The sequence below is a fragment of the Sceloporus occidentalis genome, unplaced genomic scaffold (assembly GCF_023333645.1).
Source record: "Sceloporus occidentalis isolate IW3139 unplaced genomic scaffold, rSceOcc1.0.p SCAF_1, whole genome shotgun sequence".
In the NCBI taxonomy this organism is placed as follows: Eukaryota; Metazoa; Chordata; class Lepidosauria; order Squamata; family Phrynosomatidae; genus Sceloporus; species Sceloporus occidentalis.
Window position 1 is genome coordinate 131,572,344 of NW_028316981.1, and position 16,950 is coordinate 131,589,293.

Consider the following 16,950-nt stretch of genomic DNA (forward strand, 5'->3'; position numbering starts at 1 on the left):
ACTAATTACAAATAAAATTAGAAAAAATCATTAGCATGAAAACATTTTGAACTGGAATGGAGATAGCAGAGACTTTCATCCCTCATGCTTCCTCCCCAAATATTCTGCATTCTCTTAAATGAAATGCAACATTCTCTGGATTCTACTCAAGTAGACAATACTTTTCAGGACATTTCTACCAGATGAAACAGAAGGCAGATAAATACCAACAGTAAAGTATGACAACAGGATTTGAAAACATTGTTTTTATATTTAAGAGGTTAAATTACATAGGTAAGAAATCTTAAATAAGAATTTACAGCATTTTTGTTGCCACACTGGTGAAAGTGGCAGAATTACTACAACTGTGTAGTTGAGCTCCAGTGTCACAATCAAACACAGACATTTAAAATGAACACAAAAAAGTACCCATTTGCTGCTCACTTTACGAACACCCTACCATCAGCAAAGTCCATCTTTTACAGAATGATTCCCAAAGACTAGACAAAAAAATTGTGTTGATTTTCAGTATTTCATCTCAAATGTTAAAGCTTTCAAATGTTCAGTATTTGAAATAAAAATTTAAGAGGTTACACAGTGATAGCTTACATGAAGCTTGAGTCTATTTTAATCTATCCTTATGCCTCTTACAATTTTACACAGGGAAAAATCAATGATGCTGTTGCCTATTATTCTCGGGAACAAGAGATGAGAATGCAAAACGAGTAGGAGTAATTCAACACTGAATGGCCCAGGATGCAACGAAGCGACCTCTTTACAGTCTCCTTGAAGTTCTAATTTCACAGAGTTTAAGATCCTAACACAAAGACAGACTATGATGAAGTAACATAATACAGAGTACACTGCACTGCCCACAATACATTAAGGGACAGACCCACAAAAGAAAACCAAAACCTTCTTTCCATATGAATATGGGAATATGAATATGTACAGCCAACTCTTCCATCTCGTGTCCATTTTTAAATAGTCTTTCATATTTTTGCACCAGAAGAAGGGGAGTATCCCTCCTTGCTTCCAAAAGGGGTGCTTTAGGCATGATTCAGTCTTTCAGAAAAAACCCAAGTCAGTTTCTTCACTGTTGTCACTGCTTTGCCTTTTTCACTATGGTGCCAACTGCAGAGATCACAGTTGTTTTAGAGCCACTTGCACTGGTGGTAACAGTCACAACAGCTGGCAATGTTGCTGTAGTAGTGAGAATGGTAGGCTGTGCTATTGTCGTCACAGGAATGGCAGAATCCCACTTGCTTTTCCTCTTCTGTGCATCTGTGTGTTGAAAAAGCAAACATTAGTTTTACAGGGCATATTCAGCTTAGATCCTTTTAATCAAAGTCTTTGGAAGAGCTAAACCAGCATCAGAAGTGGGAATCATGCCACCCATAGGTCCACTAAGATTTTTCTCTAATGGTTCCAAGAATTCTTTCGAGCCTTCATTGTTTCTTGCCCTTTTAATTAGGCACTTCTTTTCCCTGTAAAATGAGGTGCACCCCCCCCCCCCCGTACCTTGTTTTACTTCCTAGACCTATTGTTTGAAACTAGAAGTTTTGTTTATTTTTTAGCCAGAAGTAACTGGGTTAGCCACAAATGACTGGGTCTAATAACATTTGGAGGACATGGGATGGCCTACAGCATGATCAAGGGTGATGGAAAATGGCCTCTGGACCCCACAAAGGTTGCTCACCTTCCCACTAAATGAAGAGGTCCATCTCACATGGAATATTTTATGAAATTTTTAAAAAATGTTCTTTCCTCCACTAGCTTTGAGAAGTGAAACAACCCCAAGAGGCCTTTACTTTATGGATATGGATGGATGCAATCTAAAGATATTACATATCCCATAAGAGTTGCATTTATTTAAGGCTTTCACAAAAAATGCTCAGAGTGAGGTTTATAATGAAATATATGCTGTCATTAGAAACACTACCATAAAATGAGCACTGTCTCCTGCCCTATGAGTTTGTTTTGTGCTTATGACCTTATCATCAAAACCTCACAAACATCTATGTTCACTATCTGTAACAGAGACTCATCTTGAAAGATGCTTGATAAGGTACAGAGTGAATAATAACAAGTGATACAAGAAGATATTGGCCTGTTACAAACAGCCAAAATAAAGCTGCTTCGAGTCACAGTGGAGGTATGGTGTTTCAATGATGCATGCGTCCTAAGAGTCCAGAAGTCGCACCAAAGTCACGCTCCAGGACTGGAGTGTGGCTTTGGTGTGGCTTCTGGACTCTTAGGATGTATGCATCATTGAAACACCATACCTCCACTGTGACTCGAAGCAGCTTTATTTTGGCTGTCTGTAACAGGCCATTGTGACTTTAAATGGGCCCATAGAGTATTATGTACACAAGAGGTAGGTAAACTGGTGCCCTCCAGAGATGTTAGGCTACAATGCCCATCAGACCCAGCCAGCATGGGACAATAGGGTGGAGCCTGAAACATCTGGAGGACAACATGTTGACTGCACTGGTAGACTGGCTTTCCAGGGTTTCAGTTTTTTCTCATAAGTCCTCCTGGAGTTGACAGGGATCTGAGACCTGTTGTACACAAAGCACATGCTCTTCAAGGAAACTATGGTGTTGCCACCGAAGTGAGCAATTCTTTGTCAACTTGTGCCTTCTACTCAGTTTCCAGGGTTACTCTTGTATTTTCATGGTCAAAAATGTTGATAAGTATAGGTCACACTTTCCTGTGACAAAGAACCTGCTGAATCTACATTATGGGCTTACCCTGCTCAAAATTTCACCATTTCCATAGAATTCCTACCACATTCAAGAGATTTGCTATAGCATGAATGATCTCCAACATGTTTCCAAAACTTCTGACACAACATATGACAATACACAGCCAGTTTTATATAAAAAGATATTTATTTTAAGTTTCATAGCTCTATTCAGATTATACAATTTGGACTGAAGAATCAGAGATTTTGTTTGTCAGAGAATGGTCTCTCAGTGAGAAATTTTTCATGTGACGAAGGAACTAAGTAAGAGAGAGATTAACAGGGAAATCAGGGAGCTATGAAAGGCTCTGATCTGGGCAGAGACAGGGAATGAAACTGATAAGAATGGGCTGAAGGAGCAATGATAAGTAAAGCCACACATAAAGCCCAACAGATTAGTTACATGATTCCCACGCCTCTCTATGTGGTGATGAGTGTAACTTACTTTCTGTGGATTCTTCCTCATACCAAGAGATACACAATTTATTTTAGTTGAAGAAGTTTCTCTTCAAAGAATGCTCTCTCTTACTTAGAAAATTCTAATGCATTTTTTCCATATGCCAATTACTTTGCTATTATTGTTACGTGCTGCCAAGTGCTAACAGTAGCCTATCTTTTCTCCTTTTAAACACATCTAAAGGAGATAAAGGGCAAGTGAAACTATACCATGTTCTTTAACTTACCTCCACCTGCAGTGCTGGCTGTTGTGGTGGTTGTAGAAGGAGCATTTGTTGTGCCCTTCTTAGTGCCAGTTACAAACTCAATCTAGGAAAGAAAGAAAAAAGTATTCATATTTTGTACGTCAGATACTTATTAAATGAAATTAGGAATGGGGCAAAAGTTAATGATGAGAGAGATTTTTTCCTGGCTGTAGTGAGGACAATCAACTGTATAAGGATTGGAAATTGATTATATTTTTAAATCAGCTATGACTAAATACTATGAGGAGGAGGAATGTCTGATGTTGGTGGTGAGGAAGGCTTTTCTCACATTATCTACAAGCCTTTTCTGTTCTTATTTCTAATCAATGATCAGAGATAAATGAATATTTAAAATTATATACACTTTTAAAACATTGCACAGAAAAGAGCTACGTTTTGCTAGTATCAAAGCTATTCCACAGATCTAAGTTGCATATTGCTAGCAAGAAGGCTATTCTAAACACTCAGAGACTCATATGGTACCATTTTGGGCAAAAATCTTGGTTCTCTTATGATCAACATAAGATACTTTCAATAACAAAGCAGACTTTCATGTTCCTAACAGTTAATAAGATTAAAGCTTCTAGAATGCATGTCTCTACATGCATGACTTGTACTCTGTGCATTACAGACAGCAACCTAGCAACCAGAGGAATCACTGTAGTCTGATGACAAATGCACAGGTCTGTATGATCATGGTAGAAAGAAGACAGAACAACAGATGTGTTTTAATTTGCAGAAAACAGAATAAAAGGAGCAAGCTGAGTGACTTGAGATGAAAAAAGCTAGCTACAAGAATGCTGGAAAACCTTTTAACTCTCTAACTGTACATTTGTTTTAACTCTTTGAGTAATGTACATCAACACAGGCTTCTACCAGTCATATCAGATTTCAGTTGGTACCTTTGTTCGCTCCTTTTTGGCCTTTTCCAGTTTGTCCATTTCAATTTTCTGTGCCTTTGCTGAAAAGACAGAGCCACATGACAATAAACAGCATTCATTACAAATTTCCATGTCAAGAAGATCAAAAGCACTATACTATTAAAGATGCTACCCCTGATTCTTAAATGCCCTGGTTTTCCAAAAATAATATTTTCAGTGTAAAAAATCCCTTTCCATTAAAGACATTGTGTACTCCCAGACTACAGTCAGCATGCTTCTCAATCAGATAAAGAAGAAATGGTATAAACCACAGGAACAGCTTGCTTTGAAGTCCGTGGAGGAAAGAAAGTATACAAAATAGAAATACATTGTTTTAGTTAAACAATTTAGCTATACTGCTTGTTATAATGATTTAAGCTGAACAACTGCTCCAGCATCTTTCACCAAATCAATGAAAGTACTTAAAAGGAAAGATTGAATACCTAGTGCCTCATAATAGGAATCCTCAGACCACCCATGAGGATCAAACATGTCCTAAAAGAGAAGAGAAAAATTCTGTTGCATAATTATAATTTTTAAAATACACAGGCCAGGATCTAACTAATTCTTCTCATGAAAGTAAGTGCAATGAGGTCAGGGGGAGGGCATCCCTAAGCTTACATTTCCTTGTTGAGCCCTCAGCATTTCTCTGTAGATCAGATTTTGGATGGTATAGTGTATTGCAGGAGGCAAGGAAGGAGAAAATCCCACAGCAAAATCAAGCAGTGTTTAAAGTTAAAAATGAAAACAAATACCTAATTTTATATTCCAGTTTTTTTCTCCTTAAAATTTGTTTTATAAAACTTTACAGACAAATCTCTCTCTGTATGTGTATAGAAATGGTGCTAGGAAGACAGAGAAGAAGAGAATGAAAGATAGTAAGGTTAGGAGAAATAGCCATTCTGAATGGGGGTCACTGAAGCTGCATCCCCTACAAATCCTTCACTATTAGATTTAAGAACACTAGTGTCTAGTTCCAAGTTCTTTTTTTTCTTTTTTCTTCTGCTACAATCTCTGAGGAAGAGTGACACACAATAACAGAAAAATGTTGAGACTGTGCTGGATTCTACATTATAGGATATATATACTGTACATACTCATGTATAAGTCTAGAAATTTAGGTTAAAATATTGACCCAAAAATCTGAGTTGACTTATCCCTGGGTCAATGTAAGTACTGTAATTTAACACACACACCCCATCCCCTGGTGAAAGGCAAGGGTTTAATCTGTCTTGGAAGCACCTTCTACTCATTCATCCAGCCAGCCTTTAGAGTGAGCACAAACAGTTCTGTCTGCTGGAATTTTGTACGCTTTTTGGCATTATTTTCCTTTGCTTCATCCTTTACATCCTTCATTATATACCCCTAAGTTTTACCCTCAATTTCACCATGAGTCATATCAAAATCTGTAATTTTGGCCCCTAAACCTGCCCTCGACTTATATATGAGGTCGACTTATAGTTGAGTATACGGTAATACAAAAAGCTTGTTCTACATTTCCTAAAAATGATTTAAAGCATTCATAACATGACAATTGCTGCCAATTGGGTAGTAGCACCCATTTTCCTGAAACAAGACAAGAAGATACTCCTATTTCATCCAACAACCTAGAAGTAAGAACCATCACATCCAACCTGTGAACCAGAATCAGAGTTCAGTAGCTGCAATGAATCCCACCCAATTTAGCAAACGTTGTTTCATCTACTCACCTTGGGGTAATTTGTGCCAAGTTCATCAATTGCACAAAACTGGATCAGCTTCTCATAAATGCTGAAATAAAGCATTCCAATGCATTACAGTCATCCGTCCATAATTGTGGCTTTGATTATTCACAGATTTCATTAATATGTTCTCTATAGGACTGTCTAGGCCCTCCAGTGCAACTCTGTGGTCAACTTTAACTAAAAGTTGCACTGAAAGACCATTTGTAGCTACTCCAGTGCCATTCTATGGTCAGTGTATGTTGGACATTGACCACAGAGTTGCACTGGAGGACCTAAAGATTCCTAGAGAGGTGTCCTCTCAGGTAAAAACAGTTTTTTTGTTATTTGCGGTTTTTCCATATTCACAGGGGTCTTGTTCCCCTAACCTTAGCCAGGGACGTAGCCAGGATTTTAGGAAGGGGGGGGTCCAGACTAAGTGACACCATTATAATGAGGCTTGGGTGCGGCAGCGCAGCAGCACACACAATTCATTTTTCTAATGGAAGGGGGAGGGGTTCGGACCCCAAGACCCCCCCCCCCTTTGGCTACGTCCCTGTCTTAGCGAATATGGAGGGACAACTGCATTTCCAGTATCAGATTCATACTCAAATCTAACCTTGGCAAGTCCAGTTGCCAATGACAAAGGATATTTATAAAAAGTTCGTGTACACAGAAAACTAGTGGGTTACAAAATGAGGAAGGCTACTTTTCTTATGAGTAGCAATTTTTTTAAAAGAGGGGAAACAGACTAGCATCCAAAATCAGATGGGATCCTTAACCCAACGACTAGCAAGGAAGAGCTGAAATAAGACATCACTCTAGTTGAAACTAAGTCCTAAGACTTTGTCACACCAGGTTGTTCTCCTGCTAAAATAACGTTGTTTTCAAAACCATTATACAATTGGGATCCCTCTCGTCTCTATTTTACTTTTGGAAACTTTCTGGTATTGGAGCTTTAGTTTGCGCTAGCAGCTTATCACACACAGCATATCACACACCGACTACCTCCTCACAAAACATTATCCCCACTCAACAGAGATTTTTCCCCCACCCCTAAATATAAAATGAAATGAAAACACTCTGATGTTTAAAAAGGCCTTTTTTTCCTTGTTTGGGGGGGGGGGGGGACTTCTTGATTCAGAAAGATTTGATTAATCAGAAGCAGATGAAAGCCAGTAGCTAAAGTAGTGATTAATCTGCCAGTGATTTATGTGTGTGTGTGTGTGTGTGTGAGAGACAGAGACTCTGGAACTGGACTACCCAGATGCAAAAAAAGGTGGGGGGGGGGGGGTCACTGAGCAAAGTGTTCGCTTCTCAGCTTCTCTAACAAGCCACAGTTGGGGAGGGGCAGTTATTTGCCAATGGAGAGGGTGGGAAGTTTAAAAGCTTCTTAGTTACTTTGCTAATTGAAAGGAAATCAAATGGAAATGGCCACCTTCTCCTGTGATCAATGATAAACAAAGCTACACATAAAGCCCACCCACTGACCACACAAAATGGGTATTAAAGCAGGATTGAATTATTGCACTGCATTGGTAGCACAATTCAGGGTCATACTCGGTGCTATATAGCACAACAGTAGTGGCAAAAGAGGTCATTGAGTTTTTGAGTATATGAAAAAAAATGCTTTCCAAGTGGTATCTCATCAGGAGAACAGAAGGGGGCTGATGTCATATGATAACAAAACATTCTACAGGTTGATTCCGCCTTATCTGAAATGCTGGGACCTGAGGTGTTTTGGATTTCAGAGACCCCCCCCTTCCCCCCAGGTTTTAGAATACTTGCATATAAATAATGTGATATCTTAATGATGAGACCTAGGTATAAACATGAAATGCATTTATGGATTGTATACACTTTATAGCTTGAAGATAATTTTTACACACAATATTTTAAATAATTTTGTGCATGAAACAATGTTTGTGTACACAGAAGCACCAGAAAGCAAAGTTGCCACTATCCACCATGTGGACAATTTTGGATTTTGGAATTATAGATAAGGCAGACTCATTCTGTGACACCTTTTGCTCTCATTAGCCTAAAAAATCAGACTAGGAATTTCTTTAAAACTCTTAGCCACTACTGTGGAATATACTACTGAATGGTATTCTCCCCCAGAGGGACCCAATTACTAAAGATAAAATCTACCAGTTTGCATAATCCTTTGTGAACATTTAACTGTACTACATCTGGGTAGAAAGGGTATTTCAGAATTTATCTATGTATGTGTTTAAATCTTTCTGATTACTCTTGGGTACACGGTAAGTGTAGCACACAAGTACATTTCATTGTGTACATTTAACATACTGCACAGGAAGACAGTTTTTGTCATGCTACACTTAACAGACATATTATACACTAATTTAATATTATTTCAGTATAGTTAGCTTAAGTAAAGAAATGTCAGACACATGCACACAGAAATTTCATGAATTTTCAAATACAGTAACATAGCAATTTTGCTTCCTGAGTTCTAAACCTTCAATATGTACTGCATTTCCTCATAGTAAGTGGTAATTATGGGAGCAGAAATGAAAATGAGCAGTCTCACTGTTCTAGTGAAAATGTGACTTGGGAGGACATTTGTTTTTCACTCAGGTTTTGAGCACCACAGCATGCATGCTATGTAAGTTCAGAAAGGTTTTTTTTTTTTAACCTGGGGTTGCGGAATTCTTTCTTCCGTTGAATGATATAGTTCATGTCCATGCCTTCTTTTATCTTCCTCTCATACAGCTTTTGTATCTTGTCCTATAAAAATAAAGGTCATAGAATCAATATAAAGGAATACAAATATCTGAATATATGGTGTTGAAAACGCTTTTAAATTTGGCCCCTTCTCTGCCTCCAAAAGATTTGCTTCATACAGTTCAGTACTAGACACAAAGAAAAGCCAATTCTGGCCCTTTATATGGACTAAAACACATTTTCAAATCTGAGAAGATAAAAACACAATGTAAACAATGATTTCACACCCCCCCCCAAAGGTACAGGCTCTTGCAAGACATGAAGCAACTATCTTTTTCTTTTTTTTCCTTTTAAAGCAACTCTTAGACTATTAGCCTGTCTCTTCGGCCATAAAAAGAGATTGGAAATGAACAAACAATCACTAGTGTTAAAGGCATTCTTTTTTGAAAGAACAGGGATACATACTTGGAGTGTTGGTTCATAATTGTCATTAAGCTACAGTTTACAATGCCTGAGATAACAGAATAAAATCTGTAGCTTGTGCCCACACATATACTTTCTGTTACATGTAATTCTGAGACATTAGAGTTTCTAAAACTGAAGTTTTGGGGAGGATGGGCAATAGACATGGGAATAAAAATCAAACTTAGAGACAGCAAGAGATATTTAAAGGCAGGAATACTTGCATATATATAATGTGATATCTTAATGATGAGACCTAGGTGCAGGACAGCAAAATTCATCATGGTGTTCATTTTGAATCATACTCTATCTCACCACAGATTTCTAGTAGTCAGCAGAAACTGCAGATGTTTTTCCCCTCTATAATCAGAAAAACTTAAACCCAAACACTACTGTTCTGACAGCACATGTACTTTTTTCATTCAGGGTCATACTCGGTGCTATATAGCTGTAATCAGAGCCATATCAGGCTTCTATACCCACATACCCAAAAATTCAATTAGAGAGCGCACACAAAGGATCGTATCCTGGAAGACATTCAGTTCCAGACAACATGCTGGGTTGTTAGTTAGGAAACAATACAGCTTTATAGCCTTAGATTATAGTGTTCATTGTGTACAGTACAGCTACAGTTTTTGCAAGAGTTTGAAGTCTCAGTTGGGGTGTAAACTTTGTGAAGCATGGCTTTGAACCAGGCAAATGTAATGAGAAGAGAACCAACTCTTGTTTAGTATACTGTTAAAATCAAGATAACATCTTGCTTGTGTATAATTCAATAGCTGTTGTAAAGCTTAAATTAAACATGCTTACTAGTGTAGGACAGTGAGAGGTCCTTAACCAGGATTATGGCTGGGATGCAGATATAACAAAAGCAAGGCCCAGAAATCCTTTTCCTGGCATCCTTTGCTGTCCATGAGGACACTCCCTGCAAGCTCCCAGACTCTCTCCAGGCTTTTTTTTTTTTTTTTGCCCACAAGTGCCAAAAAATAGGCCAAACCTGCCACAAAATGCAATGGTTTTGCTGCTCCCACCCCTCCTGATTTCCAAACCTAGGGATCGGGTGGGGATAAAATGTTGTGTGTGTGTGTGTGTGTGTACTTCCCTTAGCTGCAAATCTTTTTTCCATCATGGAACTATCATGGCAATACTGAATCAGAGGATCATGTTATAATCCATTAGATTCTTCTTTTTTAACACTAAAAAGGGAAAGAGTGGCTTGGAAATAGAATAAATACCTAACAGTGCAACAGCATTGTTAAAGATGGGCCACCATGCATCACAGACCCAATGAAATTTTAAAATCTTAAAATCAATTTGGGAACATTCAAAAAAAAAAAAAAAAAGAGAGAGAGAGAGAGAAGTCAGTGCAAGCAATTCATGGGCTTGGGTCATGAGTTTTCTTGTTCTGCACAGCAAAATATGTCATTTATAGAACTGAAATAAATGGCGTTAGTTGATCTGAGAAAGTGAACATGTAAATTCAGAAATTATTTGCAAGGCAGGTTGAAATAAGGAAATAGTGAAAGACATAAGCAACCTCTGTGGAACGGTAAGCTATAGTCAAGATAGCAACATGTTGTAGAAATTTTGATATTTTAGGTAAGGTAATGACAAAAGAAGATGCTCACCTGCAGGTGATTGGAACATCTGCCTGGGGGTTCTGAGGGGATTTTAATCTCATCCGGTGACATGTTCCTTACTCGTTCAGAGAAGGAGGCTGAAAGTAGAAGGTCTTTTGATCAATATGTAGCATTAGAGAGTAGAGAAAGCCGTTTCAATAAACCTGATAGAAACTTGATTCAATTAAGTCAATAAACATCAATTTGATTTTATAACAGTGGCATTCTGATCTTAGATACTGATAATCCAAAGTTGTTAGCCGTTTCTGAAGTTGGAGAACTACAGGCATTGGAAGATGTGCAAGAAACTAGACAGTTTGCGAAACTTACAACTACCTTGTACCAGTCCAATGCTCCTACCTATATAGATAAATCTAAGGCTTCTATTTTGGAAAAATAAAACTTATCCCACATTTTCTACCATGTATTTCTAGCATCAGTTTATAAAAAGAAGCAACAACTGACTCACATAAAAGTGCTTCAGTAAATAATAATAAATAAATAAAACTTTTATTTATATCCAGCTTTTCTGTTACAAGACAATCAAAGTGGCTCACAACATATTAAAATCCACATTTACAAAATTATGTACAATTGTACAATTGTACATGTACAATTAAAATATCTATTAAAAACACAATTATAAAACACAATAAAAATATAACAAGGACAGAGCGGTGGGCTAATCCATGATGTGGGGGGCAGTCATTCTGTGGCCGGGCACTTTATTCAGGAAAGGCCTGCTGGAAGAGATCCGTCTTGACAGCTTTTTTAAAGCTGTCTAAGCTGGCAGTTTGATGGATCTCGTCCGGCGGGCCATTCCATAGTTTGGGAGCAATTGCAGAGGCGGCCTTCTGGGAGGTAGCAGTTAGTCTGGTTTTAAAGGCTGCAATAGATTCCTCCCAGAGGACCTGAGGGTGCGGGGTGGATTATATGGAAGCAGGCGATCCCTCAAATAGGTTGGACCCAAGCCATGTAGGGCTTTAAAGGTTATAACCAACACCTTGTACTAGAATCATAGAGTTGGAAGAGACCACAAGGGCCATCCAGTCCAACCCCCTGGCATGCAGGAAATCCAAATCAAAGCATCCACAACAGATGGTCATCTAGCCTCTGCTTAAAGACCTCCAAGGAAGGAGACTCCACTACACTCCGGGGGAGTTTATTCCACTGTCGAACAGCCCTTACTGTCAGCAAGTTCTTCCTAATGTTGAGGTGGAATCTCTTTTCCTATAGCTTGCATCCATTGTTCCGGGTCCTGTTCTCTGGAGCAGCAGAAAACAAGCTTGCTCCCTCCTCAATGTGACATCCTTTCAAATATTTAAACAGGGCTATCATATCACCTCTTAACCTTCTCTTCTCCAGGCTAAACATCCCCAGCTCCCTGAGTCGTTCCTCATAGGGCAAGGTTTCCAGACCTTTCACCATTTTAGTCGCCCTCCTCTGGACACGCTCCAGTTTCTCAATGTCCTTTTTGAATTGTGGTGCCCAGAACTGGACACAATATTCCAGGTGGGGCCTGACCAGAGCAGAATACAGTGGCACTATTACTTCTCTTGATCTAGACACTATACTTTTATTGATACAGCTTAGAATTGCATTGGCCTTTTTAGCTGCCGCATCACACTGTTGACTCATGTTCAACTTATGGTCTACTTGGACTCCTAGATCTCTTTCACATGTACTTTCATTCATGTGGTCCAGAGACCTCCATTTTTCTGCCTCCTATATGACTGTCTTTTGTGAGTCTTCTGATGGAGAATGAAGTCTACTAATATGCGTAAATAAAATGTCCAAAGCAGAATATTTATCTGCTTCTGGGTTTTTCCCCCCTGTTGGTGCTTGTTATATGCACATTCATGAGGATAAAGAGGCAAACAGCTGAACCATTTTCAGTTCTTCTGCCTGCTCTGAGTGTTTGGCAGTGATTCTATGATTGGGTAACTCCCCTCCCCTCCTGCAGCATGCTGCTCCAACAGGATGCTTTTAGAATTAAATTCTCTTGCAGTCACAAGTAACAAAGAAATGTCCTTTGGCATTTACAGAGAATGTGCTTCTCTGAAGAACAGAAATCTTGCCAACATCCCCCGAGAAACAGTGTCTGGCTCCAGCACCCCTTGACAACAAGCGATGGGCTTGTTACAGGTTACAAAGCTACTGGAGGGAGGAGATTGTTACAAATTAAGAACTTTACAACTATCAGCTGCTGCTGCTGGTGGTGGTGGTGGGGAGAGCAAGGACAAAAATGTACTATGTTTAGTTACAGTGGAGGCAAGACATTTGAGAAAAGGGTAAAGGGAGTAGTTGTACATGGAATTTGTGTGAGAGCAAAACAGTAAATAGATTGCTCCAGCCTTGCCCAAAATATATAAGAAATAAATAAGTTCAAGCCTATCCAAGCAATTATATCAGATCTTTGGATTTTCTTAATGCTCCTTATTAGGCAGTTGAAGTATTTAACATCACCCTGCATAAGACAGTGATGGACAATAAAAGGTCAAGAAAACTGGCACAGAAACAGCATATTGAAAGAATGGCTTTTATGAGTAAGCCACGTATACAGCTTTCCTGTAATCATTTGTATTGGGTTTCACTGGATCCTTCTGGATGCTTTCCAAACAGGGTATTTCATGTAATCCGACTTCTTTGCAGCAGTTTTTTTTAGCTGAAATGTGGAAATCTTGACTTCTCCAAGTATTGAGCATGCTGGAGCTCAACATGCAAAAGAAAGCATCTTATATAAGTTTTATTTTATCTTATATAAAACCTCAGTTTTATTTGACAGATGTTTGAAGATTTGGACATTGAGCTGTGCGTACTTTTCACTTCACTCTCATTCTCTCTTAGTTATTATAAGAAAACACATCAACTTTTCTCTGGATAGGTACTGAAGAGGAAATGGTTGGAAGGAATGCACTTCTTGAAATAAAGGAAACAAAAGAGATCAAACAGATATGAAAGGAGACAAAGAAACAACAGAATAGAAAAAGACTGTTATTTTTTTATTCCGAGCTCACTTGGTAGTTACCATTGTTCTCTTGAGATGCAAACTTTACCATGAAACCAAAGCAGTGGGATTCTGCTTAGTACTACACAAAAATGACAAGCATCAGTTTCCTTTATAAGCATTACTGTAACCAAAGTGACTGGAAGGCATGAGCACCAGACATTTCATTACAAACTAGGAAATCTACGTCTGTTACATCTACTGTCTTCACCATCTTCCCCTCCTTCTGTAAGCATAATAAATATCCACTGCTAGGAAATATTTGTGGATGTTATACATTCTGCATCCTGTTATTTCTGCAAAAATAAAACTTCACTGTTGCGCAAGTCAGGTGTAGCAAGACTGGCTGCAACGTTTGATCGGGTGTGGGCATTTGTGGCTTCCCGCCTAAAGAACACCACACTGGGAATGCAGGAAGTTGACTATAGGTATGATTCACCACTGCAGGCACACCCAGCCACTGCCTTCTGAAGTAAATAATTATCCATACCTTGCAGCTATGGTTTAGATTCAGGGTTTGACTAAGGCAAATGAGGCCACAGGAAGCATACATGAATTGGAAGGAATCAGCAGTACAAAAAATCTATCCTGCCTAGAAAAACTTAATTGCAAATTGTACAAATTTCCATTTTCTAAGCAGGCTCCCTAAAAAAACAAAACAAAACAACAACATCATCATGAGTTTTTGTGGGTTTTTCAGGCTATATGGCCATGTTCTAGAAGAGTTTATTCCTGATGTTTTGCCTGCATCTGTGGCTGACATCTTCAGAGAATGCCATCATTTTCTGTTCTTGTAAGACTAAACTGCTGTCCAGCTTCATTCATTTCATTTATTACGGCAAATAGCCAGCATAACTGTCCAGGTTGAGTATCTCTTATTTGGAATTCTGAAATCCAAAATCCAACATGGCTGGTTGAGATTACTGACACCTTTGATTTCTAATGGTTCACTGTACACAAACTTTGTTTCATGCACAATATTCAGGCTATGTGTATAATGTGTATATGCAACATAAATGAATTTTCTGTTTAGGTTTTGGTCCCATGCCCATGATATCTCATATGCAAGATATGCAAATATTCCAAAATCTGAAAAACTCCAAAAGCCAAAACATTTCTGGTCCTAAGCATTTTGGATAAGGGAAGCACGACCTATACTGCTATACTACATTTTAGCCTTTCTGTCTTATACTGTAAGACTAACCCAAAGATTTTGTCATCTGAACTCATATTGCCTGCCAATCAACAGGACCAAGTTTTTCTCCCAAATCAAATACATTTTTTCTTTATTGCTTCATAAACTCTGAACCTTTCCTTGGAATAGTGTTTCTTAAAAATCTTCCAGAGAGTTTTAATTTAATTAATTCAGTCAGTAAATGAAGTCTGTCTGTCTGTCTGTCTATCTATCTATTTATTAAGCTTTTGCACTCATTTTAAAGTGATATATAGTGTGTTATGTTTTTTGGTGGCCAAAATGCATATGCAAGCTTAAAAAAATCCTGGGTTCCACTTTTCTACTTTATGACAGTGCTCCAGTCTCCCTAATCCATCAGATAAGGCGGGGATTCTTACTACTGCAGCCCAACCTGGGGTTCCACAAAATGGGCTTTTATAAGCAAATTACTCTGACGTGAAGCAGACTTGATCTGTTCAGATCACTGTATGGCACTTGGCAGTTTGAATCTAGCATGTTTAAAACACTTAATGGAACTCTGTGACATGCCACATTCTAAAAAGGGAAATGAAAGAAGGAATCCAGTAGCACCATTAAGAAATAGTCACTAATTTTGGCTTGAGCTTTTATGGATCTAATCCAGGGGTAGGCAACCTTTTTGAGCTGGGGGCCGGGTTGCTGTCCCTCAGACAACTGGGGGGCTGAAGCCAAGGGCGGAGCCGCATGCCAGGGGCGGAGCTTTCGGCCGAAGGGAAGGGCTTGGGCACCCGTCCCAGGCCCTTCCCTTCAGCTCTTCCTTTCGGCCAAAAGGGCTCCAAGGGGCCCTTTCGGCTGAAGGGGAGGGAGGCCGAAGGGAAGGGCTTGGGCACCCATCCCAGGCCCTTCCCTTCAGCCGAAAGGGCTCCAAGGGGCCCTTTCGGCTGAAGGGAAGGGCTTGGGCAGGCCACCTCCTGGGCTCCTCCACGGCCCTTGCGGCCCCAGGCCTCTCTCCGGAGGGAGGCCTGGGGCCGCAAGGGCCGAGAAGGAGCCCGCGGAAGCGGCCTGCCGCCTCAGTGGGCTCCCCCACAGCCCTTGCAGCCCCAGGCCTCTCTCTCTGCATTAGGGATATGCCATCCGTAAGCGGTGGCAGCCTTGGCGGTGGCAGGACCGGGCTGGGGCCGGTCCTGCTGCCTCGCCGGGCCAGATCTGGCCTGTGAGCCGGGGGTTGCCGACCCCTGATCTAATCCATTTCTTCAGATGCACTGATAGAACCACATGTATATCAGCATTTATGTGGTTGGAGGAGAGGGGCTTAGAGTGCAATATGGTAACTATACATCAGTTTGTCTTAAAGGTGCTGCTAGATTCCTTCTTGATACCCACATGATTCCTTTTTATGATGAAAAGACTATCATATGTCTATCTGTTTGAAACATGTCACATTCTACTACTAAAACCTTTGGTCATTTATGGATTTGAGAAGGTGTTGGTGATAACTTCCAAGATGGGGATGTGGCCAATCAAAAAAATAACTACCACAAAAGAACACACACTTTACAGAAAGCAAACTGAAACTGAGAATTTCCCCTAATCTTGAGAATATGGCTAAGACAGAACTAATGAAGGGGACTTTCTTTCCCCTGTAAAAGCAGCAACAAAGATTTCCATCATCAGGTGCTAAATTCAATTCTTTCCCCTAAGAACAAGAGGTGAGCATGTTTGGACCCCCTTTGTTGAAATGAAGGGAAGGGATGGGAGATTCTGATTGCTTTCTCTTTTGTACTACTTTGTCTCTCTTTGGGGATCCTGATATAGAAGATTCTCAGGGAATTAAGATGCAATGTGTCCAATCACCCAGTAAAGAGGTTGTTAAAAAAAAAAGAGAGAGAAAATGACTTCTCTGATAAACTTTATGGGGAAAGCAGCAGAGCTAGTGGAGGAAGAAAAAGGATGTACACATGCATGTTTGGATGAC

General features: G+C 39.5%; 1 protein-coding gene across 7 annotated transcripts in view; it reads right to left on the reverse strand.

Annotated features, from left to right (window-relative positions):
• Positions 1–230: 230 nt before the first annotated feature.
• LOC149322170 (SAP30-binding protein) overlaps positions 231–16,950 on the reverse strand; it is a 57,047-nt gene continuing 40,327 nt past the window's right edge. For all 7 annotated transcript variants that reach the window (XM_089536091.1, XM_089536101.1, XM_089536082.1 and 4 more), the window contains 7 exons: positions 10,825–10,913; positions 8,706–8,797; positions 6,056–6,116; positions 4,790–4,841; positions 4,329–4,387; positions 3,409–3,490; positions 231–1,263 (listed from right to left, as the gene is read on the reverse strand). In XM_089536091.1, coding sequence (XP_089392217.1) covers positions 1,082–1,263; positions 3,409–3,490; positions 4,329–4,387; positions 4,790–4,841; positions 6,056–6,116; positions 8,706–8,797; positions 10,825–10,913 — 617 coding nt within the window. In that variant the 3' untranslated portion in view covers positions 231–1,081. The remainder of the gene's footprint in view (positions 1,264–3,408; positions 3,491–4,328; positions 4,388–4,789; positions 4,842–6,055; positions 6,117–8,705; positions 8,798–10,824; positions 10,914–16,950) is intronic.